Source organism: Homalodisca vitripennis, chromosome 1 (assembly GCF_021130785.1).
Source record: "Homalodisca vitripennis isolate AUS2020 chromosome 1, UT_GWSS_2.1, whole genome shotgun sequence".
Lineage (NCBI taxonomy): Eukaryota > Metazoa > Arthropoda > Insecta > Hemiptera > Cicadellidae > Homalodisca > Homalodisca vitripennis.
Window position 1 is genome coordinate 4,554,605 of NC_060207.1, and position 20,789 is coordinate 4,575,393.

A 20,789-nucleotide genomic window follows, 5' to 3' on the forward strand; every position below is an offset into this window, starting at 1 on the left:
ATGAAGAGGAGCTCAGCAGCACTAAACTGCAAGATTATTTTCTATTGACAGCTTTCTGCAGGAGAAACCATACTAAAGGAGGTGTAGCAGTCTATGTAAAATGTTACCGGTAACTAAAACTGAAAGCAAAGAAGAATATACATTTCATTCTTCTGTTCAGAGTTAGTTTGTGAGCTTGCAATGTGTCTTATAACTTTAAATAACCTCCAATTCCAATCTTAGGCACTTACAGGTCTCCAAGTGGAAAGCTTGAAGAGTTTCAAAACATTATGTCAAATGTTTTGGAGGACACAAAAGCATACACTAAGCTCCTCATCATTATGGGTAATGCTGATATGCTTAAGCCAAATTCCAACAATAACCTTATTAATAACATGCTCTTAAGTTTTAACACCACAAGACTCCCCCTAGAAGCTACCAGGATCACCAGCACCCCACAGTCCTCAATTGACTGAGTATGCTCAAATAGTTCTGAACTTGTTGAACAAGTGGAAATAATACAAACTGGACTCTCCAACCACAGGGCTCAACTGTGTACCCTTAATATCCCCACAAAAACAACACAAAAAGCCTCTTCGTCAAAAGTGATGACAACATGGCGATGTAAAATCCCTCTTACAACACCAAAATTGGGACAATGTCAAAAATGTACACCACTTTCAAGATGCATACAACAAATTTGCTGATACTTTAAATACTGCCTTGAACATCGCTTGCCCCCTCAAAAAAGTAGACCTCTGAAGAAAGCCAAGCCAAGGGAGTATTTAAATAATGAAACATTAAATCTTAAAAGGGATTTATTTAGTGAAGGCTCAGAACAGATTTGAATTGACAAGTTCTGCAGTACACAAAACCGATATGGTAACAAAAAGAAAGCCTATGACTTAAAATTACGAGACCTAAAAAGGCAAAGCATAGCGACACATATTAATCAAGCTCATGACAAATCTAAAGCAACTTGGAAGGTCAAAAATAGCGAAAATACGAGAAAGGACAGCCATAAGGATGACCTAGAATTACTCGTGGAAGACAAAAATCTAAAAGACACTCAGGAAATTGCTGACTACCTAAATGAATACTTCACTAACATAGCAGATAACACCTTGAAACATCAGGCAAATGAATACACAATACAAAGACTAACTACATTAACATCTGTTACAAACAGCAGACTTGAAGAACTCCATCCAACAATAGAAGAGGTACAGAAAGTAATCAAATCCTTTAAATCCAATCATTCAGCTGGACTCGACGAAATATCGTTTAAAATCTTAAACTTCTGCTGTGAGGAGCTGTCTACACCGCTTACATACATAATAAATAAGTCCTTTCGTCAAGGATCTTTTCCTTTACAGCTAAAAAAAAATCAAAGGTGTATCCAAAACATAAGGGTGGTAACAGAATGGAAGTCAATAATTACAGACCTATATCAGTCATCTCAACAATATATCCAAATTGATAGAGAAAATAGCCCTCAAAAGATTATTGAACCATTGTAATGAAAATGAGCTTATGACCCCTAACCAGCATGGTTTCAGAAAACAACAATCTACAACAGCCTTAATAAGTCTAGTTGAGGAAACCATCAACCATATCAAAGCCAGCAGAATAGCAGCAGGTATAATGCTGGACTACAGTAAAGCCTTTGGTTGCCTCAGTCATACTCTTATACTCACCAAGCTACAATCACTCGGTGTTGTGGCAAAAGGCGCAGAATGGTTTTTCAACTATTTATCTGACAGACATCAGGTTGTAGAACTGATGTGTCAAGAAAAGGGTATGAACAAAAAAATTCTTTCAGCGCCTTTACCAGTAAAAAGAGGGGTGCCTCAGGGGTCTGTCTTGGGCCCAGCTCTTTTCATTCTAACAGTCAATGACCTACCAGCCTATCTAGGAGACAATTGCACAGTCATCACGTACGCAGATGACACCACCCTGGTGCTGGATAATGACAACCTTGAACAACTTCAACTGAACGCTTTTATTGCTACAAACCTAGCCACTCACAAGAAACACCACAACAACCACCACACAACCACAAGAAACCCACAAAAATGACCTAGTTATAAATACACAAAAAACAAAGTAACTCATGTTTGGCAGAAGAGGAAGGGAGGAAACAGCTTTGCCTGAGATCGAAGTGGAGAACAGTGCACGTTTCCTGGGAGTTGCCATTGACAGCTGCTTTACTTGGACAGCCCACATTGATTGCATATGCAAGAAATTAAACACTGGCATATATTTAATACGACGAATGATGCAAATTGGCACACCTGAAATTGCAAAAATAATTTATCATGCTTTTTGCGAAACTCACATAATGTATGGTATTGCAGCTTGGATGGTACTTCTAAGAAAAAAATGAACAGCATTCTAATACTACAAAAGAGAGCAATAAGAACTATAGCAGGTATAAAATGGGAAGCACTTTAAAAACCTTCACATATTGACTGTTTATGTGTTATACATCTGTGAGGTGGGACACTAAGCATCTCATAAACTACCTGCCTGAGGAACTGCCCTGCACGACTATAATACAAGACATGCCAACCTTTTCAACCTACCAGCTCACCGAACTTCTTTATTTGCAAGAAAACCAATACATGTCGGTATTAAAGTTCTCAACCACCTACCTCAAGATCTCAGAGAAGAAACTGAAGAATCTCCTAATGGACAATCCAATTTACTCCATGGATGAATTTTTTCAAATGACCTGGACTAAGTGTTATACATTTTAGTGTGTATTTTTTTAAACATAATTTTATACATATGACACTATTACATTTCTTGAAGAAACTGTTAATAAAGAATATTCTGATTCTCGTGAAGCTGGGTTGGAAATCGTCTTTTTCATATCTTTCCACAACACCATTCTGTTCAAACATGTCAGGAATACATATGTAATCCAAATGACCTACCATTATTTTCAAATTTTTAATACATGAATCATGAAATTGAACTTTAAACTACTGAATCAAGGAGAAACTAGTGAAATATTTTAGTCGTATTGTGAATCATGAAATTGAACTTTAAACTACTGAATCAAGGAGAAACTAGTGAAATATTTTAGTCGTATTGTCTATTGTCCATCGTATTTCTAGTATCACACCATAATAGTTCATAAATCTGACATCATCCAGTTACCTCACGGAAACAATATTTACAGTACATACTTTATATTGAAAATAAACATTGTCTTAATATTTTGTTTAATTTTATACCATTAACAAATTCCTTTCAGATATAAATATTTTCAACTACAGTTTTATAAACAAATTTTTGTCAATTATTGCTGTAAAACCTAAGCTGTTTTAAACCAAACAAATTAAAATACTTTAAATACAAATCTATTTTGAATAAACTCTAAATATTTCCATTTCTTGTAATTGTATGTAATACTAAAATGTAACTCCAGCATTGTTGAAATACGTGATTTTACAAGATAATTTTTATCAACTTATATAGCTACTATACAGTAAAGCGGCCAAAATAATGTACTTATCGTTTATATTACAGGTACTCTAGTGATTCGACTACTAATGTTCCCCATAGTTGTAATTGCCCAACGAAATTCGGCAAAAATGAACAACAACTTGCCTCAAATGCAACATTTGCAAATGAAAATAACAGAGGCAAGACAAAGAGGTGACAAAATTGATGGTATGTATTCACACTCAAATGTATATAATAAATTACTTATTAAATATGATGAGTAAACAGAATGTTATTCTGAACAAAAGTAAATGCATGGATGTCCAAGGGAGTAGATGTACAAATTAAACTTTTAGAATGAAATATAAAATAAGTTATGTTTTAGTCTAATATTATTAAATTAGTAAATACCTTTTCTGTTTTAATTCAGAAAATAGTTTTTAAATGTTTTGTTTTTGCTAGTCAAAATTGTTTAATGTGACATTTTCTTTTCTTACTAGGACGTTATAAATGAGATATCATGTGACTTCATTACATTTGAAAACAATAATTTCTCCCTCTGAAAGTACATAGTAAACAGCAAAGTCTAGTGTAACCTCATATTTGCTAGAATTGATAGGAACATACAATTACCTTCAAAAACAAGATCGTTTGAAAACATTTTTGCTTCAGGTTTATAAAAATTCAATATACATCTGTGTTTAACCCTTTTAGAACCAACCATACGATTATTAGAACTTACACGAGTAGGACCACACGTTGATTTATCTCCATTTGTAACTTACACAAAAAAGACCAGCCGAGCGATCTATTGCCAGCGGACTTTTATCATTTTTCATAATTAATACATATTCAAGATTTACAAGTCGTGATATTATTTTTGTATTCTATATGTATCCTTTACTTTGTTCCTTAACTTTGTTTTATCAAATATACTTAATTGGATCATGTATTCACAGATTATTTATTTGAAATACTACAGGATTAAAATTTAGTATATTAATACAAAATTACATGTAAAATCAAAATATAATATTTCCATGTATAAAAAATTTTTTTAAATTAATAGTTTTTCATGATCAAACTTAAATTTACAGACATTGTTTTTATTTGTTCTACTATATATATATAATTTTTCTAGAGGCCTAAGTAAATTTTTCAGAAGAATATATTATACGTAAAAAAATAACGCCTAAAACCAGAGCTTTTGAATAAATAATTATGTATACGATTATTTTCCCAAAAACATACAAAATAAACTCAAAAAGTATTTTTACAAACAAGACATTCTATTAACAGAGATGTACCCCAGGGTTCTGTACTGGGACCAGTTCTTTTTATCATCCTGACAAATGACATGCCACAGTACTTAGGCAGACACTGTACTCCTCTGTTGTACACATATGACACGACACTCTTAGTGTCTGAAATATCATCCAACAACTTGTCTGTTAATTCCTACATTGCGCTAAATATGGCCTACCAATATTGTCATAAAAATTACTTAGTAGTCAACACAGCAAAATCTAAACCACAAGCTTTTGGGAGAAGGCAAGGCAGGATTACCTGATGCATCAATGGAAAGCCAAATGAAATTCCTTGGAATTACTATAGATAACAATCTATCCTGGAACAATCATATTGACCAACTCTCCAAGAAATTGAACTCCTGCTTATATATAAAAAGGATAATGCAAGTCAGTGATACTGTTACTACAAGAACCGCCTACTATGCATTATTCGAGTCCCATCTAAGTTACGGTCTAGTAATCTGGGTGGTACAACATCAGGAAACTGTTAATACTAGACATTTCTTGTGTGTCTACACCATGCTCTGTCTGTCTGCCTGTACCCCTACTGTACATAAATAATGCACACTACAAATAAACCATGAGAACCAACAGATTAGACGGGTCAAAATTAGTTTTAGATCAATATGTATTGAATACGATAACAGATAAAATATTAAATTATATCACTGAAAATTTGTGTATTTGTTGTAGCTGCAAGATTTACAAACGAAATGATGATGTTCATGAAACAAAAGGATGTAAATCCATTTAAAAACATGTTACCACCTTTATGCCAGGTAAATGATCACAGTAACGTAAATAATATAAACTCAGTAATTTATAAACTTTAGTTTTAATACTATGTCTCTTAAATATCTCAAAATAAATTGGCTCCAAGCATCGACTGCATTTATATAAAACTCAAACAATAGAAATTATGGGTGGGCTGAGACCAAAATATTTTGAATCGGATTCCAATACCGATACCAGAATTATTGTGGTCTCAATTATCATGCCTTAATTCCGTACTGATTTCTGTGTTATTTATAACTAAGTATATAGGGCAATTTTAAAAAGTTGTAGTAATGTGTAGCTACAGACAACAGATATCAGGAAACTATGCGTTTTTATAAGATGTGTATCATGATCATAATTAGATCACAAAACTAAATAGTAAATACTTAAATTTAACAGTCCTAGTACAACTCTCCATCTTTTACTCTGCTTAAACATAAAATGTAGTTTTTATTAATTTTATTTTCTTAGTGGAATTGTAATGTTATATTATTAATATTTTTATGTATTAATGCAAGTATTGTGACTATAATTAATGTTTGTAATTCATAGTTAATATCAAATCCAGAATTTTGTCATTACAAATTTCAAATTTTTCAATATATATTCCTTAAATTTTGAATTCTAATAGATTATCTAGCCTGAGTTTGATTTAATCATCATCAAAACAAATTTCTCCCATTTTTAAACCTTTGAAGAAAAAAAGTAATCCTAGAATACTTCTCTCTTTAAAATATAATGGGGAAGTTGAGGGAAATGGCTATATTTTAACAACCAAGATTTATCTTCAACCTTCTATTTTCATTTAATAGAATATAATATAGGTTCCATAATGTATACTATTTTAAATCAAAAAGATGTGTAAAGATACTTATAGTATGTATTCTATAATTATAATATTTAAACAAAATTGAATTAAAAAGTTTTGTATCCCTTAGCAATGATATAAGAAATAAACATGAATATATTCTTATAAGAGGAGATATTTGTACAACTATGCAAATTACGAGGTAAATGGAGCTTGGTGATCGTCTTTTTGTTTACCCAAGTGCAGATCAGTTCAACTGAGGAACTGTGGCTATGCATGAACTGCAAGTAAAATTGTTTACAAAACTATAATATTGTATTAATTTTCAGTTACAGTAGAGTCCCGCCGATCCGAACCCCGCCAATCCGAAAATCCGCCTAATCCGAACACGGCTAGGAGAAAATATAAAATTGCTAAAAAGGCAGGAAAATAAATTAAAACCAGTTATTATAGTAAAACGTAAGTTTTATTTCTCAAAGCATTTACTTACTGACATATAGAAACTGAAATTACATTTGAAACGTTAGATGATACATACATTGTACGGAATTTATACTGTTAATAAATGAAACATAGTACTGTACTGTACTGTATTTATAATGTACAAACCCCTACGCAAGGCTTAGCAAATAATTTGTACTTTAACTTGGACACAATAAGGGATAAAAACGTAAAACAAAACACTGCAAAACCCAACACTTCCTTAAGACCTAAAGTCAGTGATCTTCTTTTGACGCAACACACTAAAACGACTGGACGATGCAATGTTTCGCCAACGCCGAATGAACATTACGTCATTGGGAGTAGCAGCGGCATGTTGCTCGACGTAGCGTAGAGCGAGGTCAAAGGCACTTGCAGCTGCGCTGTGTGGAACAATATCGGTAGTTTGGGCGTCTCCCTCATCCTCACTGCTACATGAGTCATCAGCTGGGACTCCTTGCACCTGTGCCACGATGTCTTCGTCTGTGTACTCCTCGAAGCCTTTGTCATCTACAGCCGTCCACTCATCAACACACTCCTTCTCTACATTTTCGCATCCCTGTATTTTTTTTACAAGAGGAAGAAGTTCGCATTCATTTACCGGTGGAACAACCTCTTCAACAAACTGCAGATCAGGCCAAAGATTTTTCCAAGATTTCTGCAGAGCTCCTACGCTTGTGTTCTCCCAAGCCTCTGCCACCCAGAAAATTACATCTTTGATCGTGATTTTCTTAAGCTTTTGGAGAATTGTGAGGTCTTCATTTTCCTCAAGCAGGCTTCGGAGCAGCTTTTTCCGATAATTTTGCTTCAACGCTTGTAGAACTCCTAGGTCCATTAGTTGTATGATCGAAGTAACGTTCGGTGGTAGAAAAATGGCTTTTATATCACCAATAACCAGCTCTAAGTCATCCGGATGGGACGGAGCGTTATCTATGAGTAACAACGCTCTATCAGGCAGTCCATTTTCTTCATTGTAGGCTCTCACGTTGGGCACAAATTGTTTCTCAAACCATTCTTGAAACAAAGCACGATCCATCCAAGCTTTCTTTTGGTTTTTATAGTAAACCGGCAGAGCGTTCATATTCATGTTTTTAAAACATCGAGGTTTTTTGGATTTACCGATAACCATCAAAGGTATCTTATTGGTGGCGGAAGCGTTGCTGCATGCTAATACGGTTAGTCGTTGCTTATCCATTTTAAATCCTGGAGCGGACTTTTCTTCTCTTGAAGCTAGGCTCTTTGTTGGCAACGCTTTGAAATTTAGCCCCGTTTCATCAGCGTTGTACACTTGCTGGGGTGAGTAGGAGGATGTAATTTCTTTGAACTCCTGAAGATACTCTGCGGCTGCGTTGCTGTCTGCAGACATCTTTTCGCCAGTTACAGTCAGTTGCCTGATACCGTGCCTTTTTTTCCACCGATCTAAAAAACCGCAACTAGCCGAAAATGACGGATCGCCTCCCATAAGGATGTTTAGTAGAAGCGCCTTTTCAAAGAGGGCCGGTAATGGGAATGCCTTTTTGTCTCTCTTGAGAAAACCACAAGTAAAGTGCTTCATCGAGTTTGTCATACGATGACACAGTAGTAGTTTGACGTTTTTCTAGAGTGTTTTCACTTGTAACAGAGCAAAATTGTTCGATTTTTGCCCGCTTCTTTTTCCAGTCACTGATCGTCGCTTTACCGACACCAAATTCAATTGAAAGTTGAGTAGCACTTTCACCATTGTCTAGTCTTTTGAGAACTTCGAGTTTTTCTTTTAACGTACACGAGTTGTGTTTACGTTTACTAGCCATAATGATATCGGATATACGCACAGAGCAGAGCAAAGAACAAACAAAACTGCAAACCACAAACTACAGAATACACAGTAAGAGCACGTGCTGCGCGTATGGAAGATTGCACTAAACTGTCGTCTCGCCACTCGTCACCGGGGTGGGTGGTGGAGGGGATAGGGGTGAGGTAGTGGCAGTCCAATAGTTTTGCGCGCCACACTGTTTCAAGGTCACCGACCAACTCGCCCCGCCCACCACAGACAGGTGGTTTCTACTAGATTCATTACGCACAAACAATGGCACTCAGTTTCGACCACGCGATGTTACCGTACAAAGACAGGAAGCTGTATATTATTATTACGTTTAATACGTACTTACTATTGTTTATTGCATTTGATTATTGTATGCATTTAATTGTTTTAAAACCACGTAAATTGCACTTGAAAGTTGATAAATGGTACTATTTAACAAAAATCCGCCTAGTCCGAATTTCCCGTCAATCCGAACAAGGTTCGGTCCCAATTAGTTCGGATTGGCGGGACTCTACTGTATTTATTTATGGTTTTTCATACGCAAAACAAAGAAAAAAACACATGTTTGGTGATTTGTGTACTCTCAGTTGCTGTCCACCATGAATGGACACAGCAGACTCACAGGCCACTGTCCTGCTCGAACCTAAGTATAGAAAATACAAACTTAAGGTTAAGTATTGCTGCAAACTACAATAATTTATTAACTGTTTATATATATATATATATATATATATATATATATATATATATATATATATATATATATATATATATATAGTTCTAGGTTTTTACGAGCTCTTAAACATAGCTTAACACGTTTACGACAACGAATACCCTATTCGATCTTTCACATCTGCTGTAAAGTGCATTGTGCACCCGATGGGGTACAGGTTGCTGTACATTTCTTTATTGCATTTTCATTGTTGCTTAGTGGTTTGTTAAATTTTATCCCGCGCTTAAACAAATAATTCAGACTATTGTGTACCCCGGTGAGTGTAAACAAAATTACGGTTTTTGCCATTATTATTGAAAAATTCAAATGGCAAATAAAAATATCCAGAAATAAGCCGTTGTCGTGAATGTGTTGATAGATTCTTTGGTAGATTTAAAAAAATCAATTGAAATTTGCTTACACACAATAAAGGTGGATAATAAGGAGGTTATAATAAAACTTTCATACACTGAAAATCATCCTGGAATCATATTATTCTACAAAATTGTAAATGCTACTTATATCAGACCAGATATACATTGAACTTGTATGTAATGTGTTCAAGGCTCCAGTGTTTATCTCCGTGTTCATGGGTCTGCGAGGCATGTCCAGCATCCCCGTGGAGAGCTTAAAGACTGGAGGCCTTTGGTGGTTTACTGACCTCACTGTTCCTGACCAGTTTTATATTCTGCCACTAATAACTAGTGCTACACTTTTCTTGACCATTAAGGTACATATATGTAGTATAGTACATCATATTTTTCTTTTTCTATTAATTATAATAAACAATGAGTAAATATTCTGTGCTTTCTGGCTTTCACTCAACGAACGAGTGTATTTTACCTTGGATTTTATTATTTGGTACACCAATTCACATTTTACATTATGTTATTATTCTGAAAAATAATGGGATCAATAAAAATAACCTACTTAAATAGGACAACTAACTTTCCTGGGTAAACTTGGCGTCTTAGTAACGAACAAATTCCAAAATTAATGGGACGATTTATTTTATTCAAATATACACACGAAGGTCACTCTGGAAGTTTAGAGATACCAGTGCATACCAGAATATTTTCATTGTTATTTGATGATGCTAGCACCAGTCAGTACCTGAAGCTTTTGGTTCTGAAGCACCATCCCATGCAATTGTTTGGGTAAGCCGTAGTGTTCTGTCATACAAGCAAACATTGATCGGGTCTGAAATATGATCCAAGAGGATAGACTCTTCTCTTGTTTAATGATGATTGAAGCTTTCCTAGGGATTCGAAATGCAACAGTGCATAAATCTTTCATGACTGTCAGAAAAATATTGTTTCTCAAGTAGTTCCTCATAATTTGACTGATGAGTAAAAAGCTGAGCATTTGCACTGTCATCTCTTTTCGTCTGAAACAGAATTTATGTTGAGATTCGTAAATATTTCAGAGTGACCCTCGTGCATAAGGTAAAATAGTTGCATAATTTTAGTATACAGGTTTTCTTTATGAAACCTGCTGTCTACCACAGTATAAAAAGAAGTAACAAATATGTCCTGATTTGTAACGCATTCCTGAAAAATATTACAGAATGGCTTGAAATTCAGTATACAACGTATTCAAGCACTTACAAATGTTAGGATGTTGTTCCTCTGGTAAGAAGATAAAACTTATGAACGCCTGGGGTTATTTCTGCTTGTTTTTAACCCTTTTAGGACGAGCGGACTATTAATAGTCCGCACTAGTTTTGCCGAAGAAGACGATGCGGGCTTTCAATAGTCCGCACTAGTTTTACCGAAGAAGACGAGCGGACTTTTATGTGCCCGCCGGTTTACGTTTGCATAATACTCACGTAATATCGAAAATACGATGAACAAAATTAGTTTTCCTTGTAGAGGCACATCCTGAGACAGGAAATGGAGTATTTCGGAACTTATCTTGGCCAAACAATACAACATATATGTCTATTTTTAGAACAGCTGCACGTGAGCGCCTATTGTAGTGCCAGTCGGCGGAGCGCGCCAATTCCGTCTAGTTTGTTTACATTCAGTCAGTCACAGTGCGGTCGCGTTGACTATAGTTGATTGTTTCAGATCAGTTATAAACTTAGTGTTTATAGATTTATAGTGAAATGTGTTTTGACATTGAAACGAGCCTCCTATATTTGTTCAATTTGCAAGGAAGGGTGTCACCCGATTTGCTTTCCAAAACATACATGTGCTAACTAATTAGACCATTGTTGTATATAGTGTATATATTTTTGTGAGTGTTTTATAGTGTTTCTTAGCAATACTACATATTTCAATACCTGTGGATAAATTTGACCTGTTAACCACATTATATGGTAAGTAAAACCACTTTAATTGTTTGACTTTTATTTTAGTCCGTTTTATATAATTTGGTACTTTGTAGTAATGTAAGTTTTTTTGTTGTAAAACAATTATTTCTCAACCAATGTTAATAAAATTTTGTATTTAAACTGAAAAACTATGTAAGAAACATAGTAATATTAGTTCCCACAGTAAAAAAAATTTTTTTTTATCATAGTAAACTGAAGCCAAACTAATAAAATAAAAAAATAAAATAAAAATTCTAAAATTTTATTTAATTTTTAATTTTTCTGGTTATTGTAAATAGTAATAAATGCTACCATATTGTAGACAATTTAATTATGTACATGTGGATAAAAAATGGTGTAAGGACAATTTAAAATAATGGACTTATAATATATTTATCAAACTACTACATTTTGCCCAATTTCACCGTCGTCTTCTTTGGTATGTTCGCTATGAAATATGGTCACGTCAAAAAATGCGTACCTAAAAAATAACCAAAATTTTTGTCGTCCTAAAAGGGTTAAATTAAAAAACTCATACAGTTTTAATAAGTTACAAGTACTTACAAACTGTCAGATAGTAAAGCAAAATAGATTCTGTGGTTAGGGATCTCCTTTCTTTATAGGGAACGAACACCCTAAAGTTTGCATATCCTAGAAGTTTATCCCACTGTCAATTTGTAGAAGTGTTAAATATAAACATAAAATATAATGATGATACAATGTTACTCTAACCATTATTTTTAATACTCTGGTAATTATTGTAAAAATTTTGTTTTTAAGGTTGGAGCTGAAACTGGACAGCCAACTCAAAATATGATAATAATGAAATATGTGATGATGGGTTTACCACTGATAGTATTTCCATTCACCTTAAACTTTCATGGGGTAAGTACATATTTGTTTTATCTTTCCAACCCTTTTAAGACCAGTTGTGCTATTGTTTGACAGCAGAAGAATGTGCTGTAAAGACAAGGCAGGTAATCGTAAACCATAATTTCTTAATAATAGTTATATTTAATGTCGCTCTTAGTTTTTTTTTTTTAACTAAAGTTGGTATTTAGCTGCACCAACCCAATCTTATGCATCTTCTTTCATATATCTAACACCCTTTAAATCAGCCTTTTGATTCTACCATCTGTCTCTGTCTTCGTTGGAGTTGTCTCTGATGTTATTCAGCTTACAATACATCTTATAGAGTGATTATTTGATCATTGTGTGGTAGAGTGATACTGATGTCTACATGGCACCACTAGGCTGTTGATCATTATGTGGTAGAGTGATACTGTTGTGTCTACATGGCACCACTAGGCTGTTGATCATTATGTGGTAGAGTGATACTGATGTGTCTACATGGCACCACTAGGCTGTTGATCATTATGTGGTAGAGTGATACTGTTGTGTCTACATGGCACCACTAGGCTGTTGATCATTATGTGGTAGAGTGATACTGATGTGTCTACATGGCACCACCAGGCTGTTGATCATTATGTGGTAGAGTGATACTGATGTGTCTACATGGCACCACTAGGCTGTTGATCATTATGTGGTAGAGTGATACTGATGTCTACATGGCACCACTAGGCTGTTGATCATTATGTGGTAGAGTGATACTGTTGTGTCTACATGGCACCACTAGGCTGTTGATCATTATGTGGTAGAGTGATACTGATGTGTCTACATGGCACCACTAGGCTGTTGATCATTATGTGGTAGAGTGATACTGATGTGTCTACATGGCACCACTAGGCTGTTGATCATTATGTGGTAGAGTGATACTGATGTCTACATGGCACCACTAGGCTGTTGATCATTATGTGGTAGAGTGATACTGTTGTGTCTACATGGCACCACTAGGCTGTTGATCATTATGTGGTAGAGTGATACTGATGTGTCTACATGGCACCACTAGGCTGTTGATCATTATGTGGTAGAGTGATACTGATGTGTCTACATGGCACCACTAGGCTGTTGATCATTATGTGGTAGAGTGATACTGATGTGTCTACATGGCACCACTAGGCTGTTGATCATTATGTGGTAGAGTGATACTGATGTCTACATGGCACCACTAGGCTGTTGCGGGAGACTGAAAATGATTTTATAAATCTACCATACTTTCATTGTTCGGTCATCAAAATAAATAAAATGTTAGTTATTTCATATTTAATATTGGATGTAGATAATTACAAATTGGCATTTGCAATCATCGTTAATAAAATAAAATAGTCCTGAGTTTTATAGTAAAAAACAAGATTATATTGCTAACGTTTCTACCTGAAACATTCTAGAAATTGATTGATTTATATAATTGTATAATTATTCGATTTTTCAGCTAATGCTTGTCTACTGGACAACGTCAAACTTCATATCTCTATGTCAAGTTGGATTCCTAAGGGTACCAAAAGTAAGAGAGTATTTCAAGATTGAGAAGATAGTCCGGCATCAAAAAACCACCTTACCAATAAAAGACAAAGGATTTGTAAACAATATTAAAGATGGTATGTAATTAATTATTAATAATGTAGATGTTTCATGTTAAGAGATGGCTGCAAGTTAGAAGAACGTTAAACCGTTTAAGCAATAAATTAGTGGTCCAAGAATATTTCAAGATGTTGCCTTTTAAACATGCAATTTATGTGCATTCAACTTCAGGGTTTTTTTTAATGTTATGGTTTTTACATATTTAAGGGTTTTAATAAATATCCCTTCCGGCTCAGTTAGAAGAGAGGTAGATTTCACATGTGACCACCATCTCTACATGGCGTGTTCAGAAAGTAAGTACTGTTTCATTCTACTGCCACTGTAGCACTGCAATCGGTGTTCCGCGCATGCGCACTAGTTGTTCTTATTCACTGGTTATTGACTCACTCCATTTTAGTTGTTCTATGTTGTGTTTTCAGTTTTCCCTGAATGTTTAAAATGTCTAAGACAATTAGTGATACCACCAATTGTGAGATTCATTCTGTAATAATATTTTTGGATGCAAGGAATGTGAAACCGGCTGAAATTTATCGTCAACTTCAAGATGTTTGTGGGGAAGACGTAATGAGTGAAGGAATGCTGAGAAAGAGGGTTAGAATGTTCAATGGTGGTCGAACAAATGTGCATGATGAGAATTTTGAGCGGTCGGTCTTCTGTTGTCACCAATGTTCTGGTGAGGGCAGTTGACAAAAAAAATCCAAGAGAACAGATGTTTCACTATGACAACGCTATCTGACGATTTCCAACAAATTTCACGCACTCTTTTGTAGGAAATTGTTACGGACCGCTTAGGTTATCGCAAGCTGTGTTCCCGATGGGTTACAAAAATGCTCACTGATGTGCACAAAACCCAGGGACTCGGAAGTGCTTTGACTTATCTCACACGGTACAGTGATGATGGTGAGGATTTTTTTAACAAAATTGTGATAGGTGATAAAACTCGGGCCTGTCATGTCACACCAGAATCCAAACAGCAGTCAATCCAAACAACACTCAAAATCTCCGAAGAAACAAAAATTCAAGACGACAATGTCTGCACAAAAAATCATGTGGCCTGTCTTTTTGGATTGAAAAGGTGTTTTGCTGATTGATTTTCTCCCAAGAGGTAAAACCATTAATGCGGCAAGGTATTGCGAAATCTTAAGAAAACTAAGGCGGGCAATTCAAAACAAACGGAGAGGAATGCTCAGTAACGGAATTGTGTTGCTCCATGACAATGCTCGTTGGGAGCAGTTCGATCACCTGCCCTACAGCCTGGACTTGGCACCGCCTGACTACCACTTGCTCCTGCACATGAAACACGAGCTAGGCGGCCAACGCTTTGAAACCGATGATGAAGTGAAAACTGCCGTGGAGTCATGGCTATATTCGTTGACGGAAACCTTTTACGAAGAGAGTATAGGCAAATTGATCACCCGTTACAACAAGTGTTTGAACATCGATGGAAACTTTGTCAAAAAATAGTTTAAGGTTTGGGTTTGGGGGGTTTGGGTTTGAGTAGAAATAAAATTGTGTCGAACAAAATTGTTTTACTTGTGTTTTTTTATGGTACTTACTTTCTGAACACGCCTTGTAAATGCCAAACTGGAGATGCATTATTACTTTAGATGTTTAATTTGCATAACACTGATTGCCAATGTTGACATGTTAATATAATCGTAACATTTCCAAATATTTAGAAACTCCATAATCTTGAAACCTTAAGTGTTTTAAAAAAATAAATAAAAATAAGTGTTGCTTAAAATTGCTTTGACAATTACGTCGTGAAATATTTGAGATAAGAATATTGCTCAAATGTGAATAACCACAATCTTGAAACGTTTTATTAATTAAGACTGGATAATGAACTTATCCAAGCAATTTAAAAATAAATAAAAATAAGTGTTGCTTAAAGTTGCTTGACAATTATGTCGTGAAATATTTGAGATAAGAATATTGCTCAAATGTGAATAACCACAATCTTGAAACGTTTTATTAATTAAGACTGGATAATGAACTTATCCAAGCAATTTAAAAATAAATTCTGTATATTTACTAGATTTGGTATGATTCTTTTAAAAAGTACGATAGTTATTCTGTTTATATTTATTCTCTCAAGGCTGTATATTAATTCAATCTTTGTACATCCGCTATTTGAAAATCTTACGTGATACCAAAAAACATGTAGGAACAAAAATTATTGTAAATGACCTGAGAATTTAATACACTTCTTTGTTTTACACTATAATAATGCATAACTGATGTGTAACCATTCCTTTTCCAAACTTCCAATGGGTGTCATCTTAAAACTTTTAGAGATAAAAAAAAATTAAGTGAAAGAATAAAAGTTGTTTATTATTATTTAATATATTTAAATAATATATCGGTTTGGGTCTAGTTCAGTAAAATTTTTGCTCAAATGTAATGTCTAGCATCTTAACATTTTTCATTGGTGAAGACGACTAAAAAACTCATCCAAGCTTTGTGCACGTAATGTGTTTGTACTCAGTTAAGTCTAGATATTTAAAAAATGTATTCATCATTTCATGCATTGAAATCAGAGTTTGCTTCAGAAAATGGAAACTAAAAGCGTTTGTGTATAATTGTTTTGAATACATATTACAATTTAACCCTGAATAGATATTCAGTGGAAGTATTTTATACTTGATTGTTTGCAGCGTGGAACAACATGAAAATAACAAATGAGTTGGAGCAGAGGGAGAGGGCAGACAAGATGGCGTTCATGAGAGCAGGCAGAGAACCGATCAAGAAGACTTACAAGTACGACCCAACACAAGTGCGAGCTAAGAGCTCATCTGCTGCCCAAGCAAAGAAGAGTGTGTAAATATAAGTTGAGATAGAAGAGAAGAGATTGTCTATTTTGTACATTGTAAAGCTAGAACTGTTGTACATGTGACCCTTTTTAAACTGTATAACACTTAATTGTTATTTATTAGTATAAGTAGTTATTATATAATTATTTATATTAATTATAAATAAAAATATGAGACAAAAGGCATTTGTTTTCTTGGATTTCACAAATTAGCACTCATATATTTTGGGAAGTATGTAAATGTATATTTTTAATTGAGGGTTCAAATTAAGACTCATTGATCATCATTCCACTGGCCAACAACAAAAACTTCAATTGTCCATAACAAGCCTGTAAACATGCAACACTTAAAACAAGTTGAGTGCAAGATTGTCACATACTCATAGCTCACATTTTTGCAATATGTATAACTTGCTAAGCCGTCACAACAATAATTTAAATTGTAAAAGTGTCTGCTGTGTCAGTACATATAATTATGAAATTACACATTAAATAATAGGGACTAATGAATATATCTCATAAAAAAAAATTTTTTCCAGAACTCAATTTTCTATTAATACATTTTGACCATGCAAAACTCTGTAGGAAAACATTTTAGCAGAGGATGACAAACTGAAGGGGCAAATATTTGAAGCTTTCTTTGTACTTGTTTTCAAACAAGCTCTGCAGGACATTCATGAAACAAATCTTTGAATAGCATCATCTCTGTGTAACTTGGGTCTCATTGAAAACAATATATCAATATATATACAGGGTATAACAAAAAGGTTGGGCTGGCTATGCATTTTCAGATTTTATGTGTGATTCTAAGCTAAAAATGAAGAACAACTTTTCCAATTTCCACTTCGTTTGGCAGCTAGACGCCATTTTGTATTTTCAAATTATTATCTCTAAAACTAGTAAAGCTAAAGAAACAAAAATTGACACACAGGTTTGAATAAATAAGAAGAAAATATAAAAAAAAAATTGTGTTATTTCTTTAATATTAATGAAATGACGTCTGTTAAAAAATTTTAAAGTCAAATAACGGAAAAAAAATCAATATAGTTATAAAATATGTACTAGACACCAATTATTTGGAGAATTTTAATTCAATTCCAACAGTACTAGTTTCAATATAATCCGTCAAGGCATAAGTGAGCATGACCACTTTAAAGGTACGCTTGCACAAGCTGTGAGCAACAAACATTTTGTCTTTTGATAGTATCAGCTGTTTTACATCGGTTACAAAATTTTTTTAAAAATTACCAACTATTTTGCAATTTTTATAACCATTCCAACGGTATTTATTTCAACTAAATCTGTCAATGTATAAGCGAGCTCGACTACTTTAAAAATACTCTTGTAGTAGTTAGAAGCAACAAACAACTGATAACTCTCAACTATGACATGTTTGGCGCTCCCGGCTTGTGCATATATAATAAATGTTGAATCACAAAAAGTACTTGCTCCGCCGTGAGTGTGCTAACACTAAATCACAGAGCCCTTATTCTTTTTACGTTTCAATTATTTAGTATTTGGCCGTTTCTGCCATATATTTTAAATATATATATATATATATATATATATTGATAAATTTTATTGAAAAATCGTGCAAAACTTATCTTGGTTCTTGAAAGTGAAGTACATTGTAGGTTTAAAAACAGTATTTTTTTATGCATTTGAAGGTCAGCTTGAAATTACAAGAATACCAAGATCATCCTCCATATTTTACGTTTCTTAATCTTATTTATTAGGTGTTAACATGATATAACTTTTATGGAATAAAAAATGTTAGAAAAATATTTCCTCTAAGTTTACTAATTTACAAGAGGTAATTTTACTATCTCACCATAAATATTATATCTTTGTATTTCCCAAAATTTCCCACAAGGGTGGTTAATGTATTCAAACCCTAAAGGCTGTTTTTATTGTGTCCCATTCCAGCTTTTCCATACAGGTATTTCTGAAACTATTTTTTTTTCAAGGTTATAACGAGTGCAAAATATTTATAAATTTTATCAAATTGAGAAAAAGTTCTGAAATTACGTTATAAGAAAGTATGTAAGTACTTGGTAAATTCGATTTTATTTTTCAACAACAGTACAATACACAGCTACAGTACAGTATATTCACTGCTGCCCTAAGACATGGTTAGGTTCCTAGGTGTTAAACCATTTTTATAGACGTTTTACTTACCAGTGGTTGTGAGAAGACTGAAAATGATACTAAATACTGAAATGGTAGACTACTAGTTGGAATCGATGTCTTCATCCCACTGGAGTGGATGTAACTTTTTATAATACACTGATGTAACGCAGGCACATAGATACCTAAATGTCACATCCGCACGCTTTTTTTACAACTTTTTACACTTCTATATTATCGTATTGTTGTATTTACAAATATACATCCCACTGGTTTTCCCATTACAGGTAGTCATGGTAATATTCAAAACAATTAGTAGGGCACATACCTGATCTGATCACTAACGGCAATGGTACGGGGTTATTTTCATAATTTTCCTCGAGTGGCACACTCTACACCTTTTACATATTCTACCTCTGCTGTCTGTTTCCTCATAAATCACAATGTCATGTCTCCCGTGCCAGATGTGGTCAGGTGTGCTCTCGGGGTTCTCTAGCCAAGAACACAGCCAAGCAGAAATCATACAATGACACCTTCCTTCTCCCGGCTAACATTATACAAGTGCATAGCATTGTATCGTAGTCAGACTTTCATGTGCCATCGACAGTCTTCCTGTCACAGGGGTGATAGGCCTAAAGTTGGTCTGATCATGTCACCATTGTACTGTATGATGGGTGGAGGCTTGATTCTTTCTACATCACGTTTGTTCATAGAAATAGCCGTATCATTTTGATATGTACAACACCTTTCTTTTTTCTTTCCATGCTCCAATCATAACTGCATTACTGTAGCGGGCGGTGGTTTCATCCTTTCTTTTTTTTAGTTTAGCATTAACTACTTACGAGTCCTTGTGATGTGCTCTCAATGATTTAGTACAATATGTATAATTAGCAAGGAGCACTGATGCTAAATGAAAACTATTGTAAAAGTTGTCAAGATATTCTGTATGATCTAAGACAACTTTACCAACATGACCTTTACCCGAAGTAGGATCATTTTTACCACCATAGATATTGAACATTAATACAAGACCCTTATGCTCTGTTAACTATATAGTTTAATGCTGTACTCGTGTCTTTTCCCCTTTATGTACTGGCGGAATTGAAGTCTGCCCCATCACAAGATCATAGTCTTGTCTAGAGACAACTTCTTCCCAGGATAATAGACAGAATTCATCTTTATGTTGAAATATCCTACAACATTTCTCACTTTGAATAGCCTATCATTTGTGAGTCATTTGATAGGGACAAACAACTTAATATTATGAGGAATCTGCCCCTGCTCATGTGTTGTTTGAATGAGCCCCAAGTGAAAAGAGCCAGTGTGTCTTCCAATAGTCATTGCTTCTGTTCAGTTTTATTGTGCCTGTGTAGAGCAAGAGACTCGAACATAAACTCAAATAATGAAATAATCTGCGTTACTTCATTTGCATACTATTTGTGTTTGGCATGATATACTGGATAACTTTAATACAGCAAGTAAAAACATTAATACTGTTCTCAGAGTTATTTGCAATTCATACAGATCCCTCAAAGAATATATACAAGGCTTACAAGAAAGGTTTGATCATTATGAGACAAAAGCCATGGAACTGTGCAAAATTAAGTCTGCCGCCTATAATTTAATTTCTAAAAGGTAAAAAAAGAAAAATCTGTTCATGGTGAATTAGGTGTTGTTAATGATATTGCCAGACTCAACAGGACATGATTTGTGATACATTTTATGTCAATCGACA

The 20,789-nt window shown here is 34.3% G+C and overlaps 1 protein-coding gene across 2 annotated transcripts in view; it reads left to right on the forward strand.

The window, feature by feature from the left end:
* LOC124356717 (mitochondrial inner membrane protein OXA1L) overlaps positions 1 to 17,113 on the forward strand; it is a 33,761-nt gene extending 16,648 nt beyond the window's left edge. For both annotated transcript variants that reach the window (XM_046807893.1, XM_046807902.1), the window contains 6 exons: positions 3,517 to 3,660; positions 5,436 to 5,521; positions 9,886 to 10,050; positions 12,415 to 12,519; positions 13,967 to 14,132; positions 16,773 to 17,113. In XM_046807893.1, the coding sequence (XP_046663849.1) occupies positions 3,517 to 3,660; positions 5,436 to 5,521; positions 9,886 to 10,050; positions 12,415 to 12,519; positions 13,967 to 14,132; positions 16,773 to 16,939 (833 nt within the window). In that variant the 3' untranslated portion in view covers positions 16,940 to 17,113. The remainder of the gene's footprint in view (positions 1 to 3,516; positions 3,661 to 5,435; positions 5,522 to 9,885; positions 10,051 to 12,414; positions 12,520 to 13,966; positions 14,133 to 16,772) is intronic.
* The last annotated feature ends 3,676 nt before the right edge of the window (positions 17,114 to 20,789 follow it).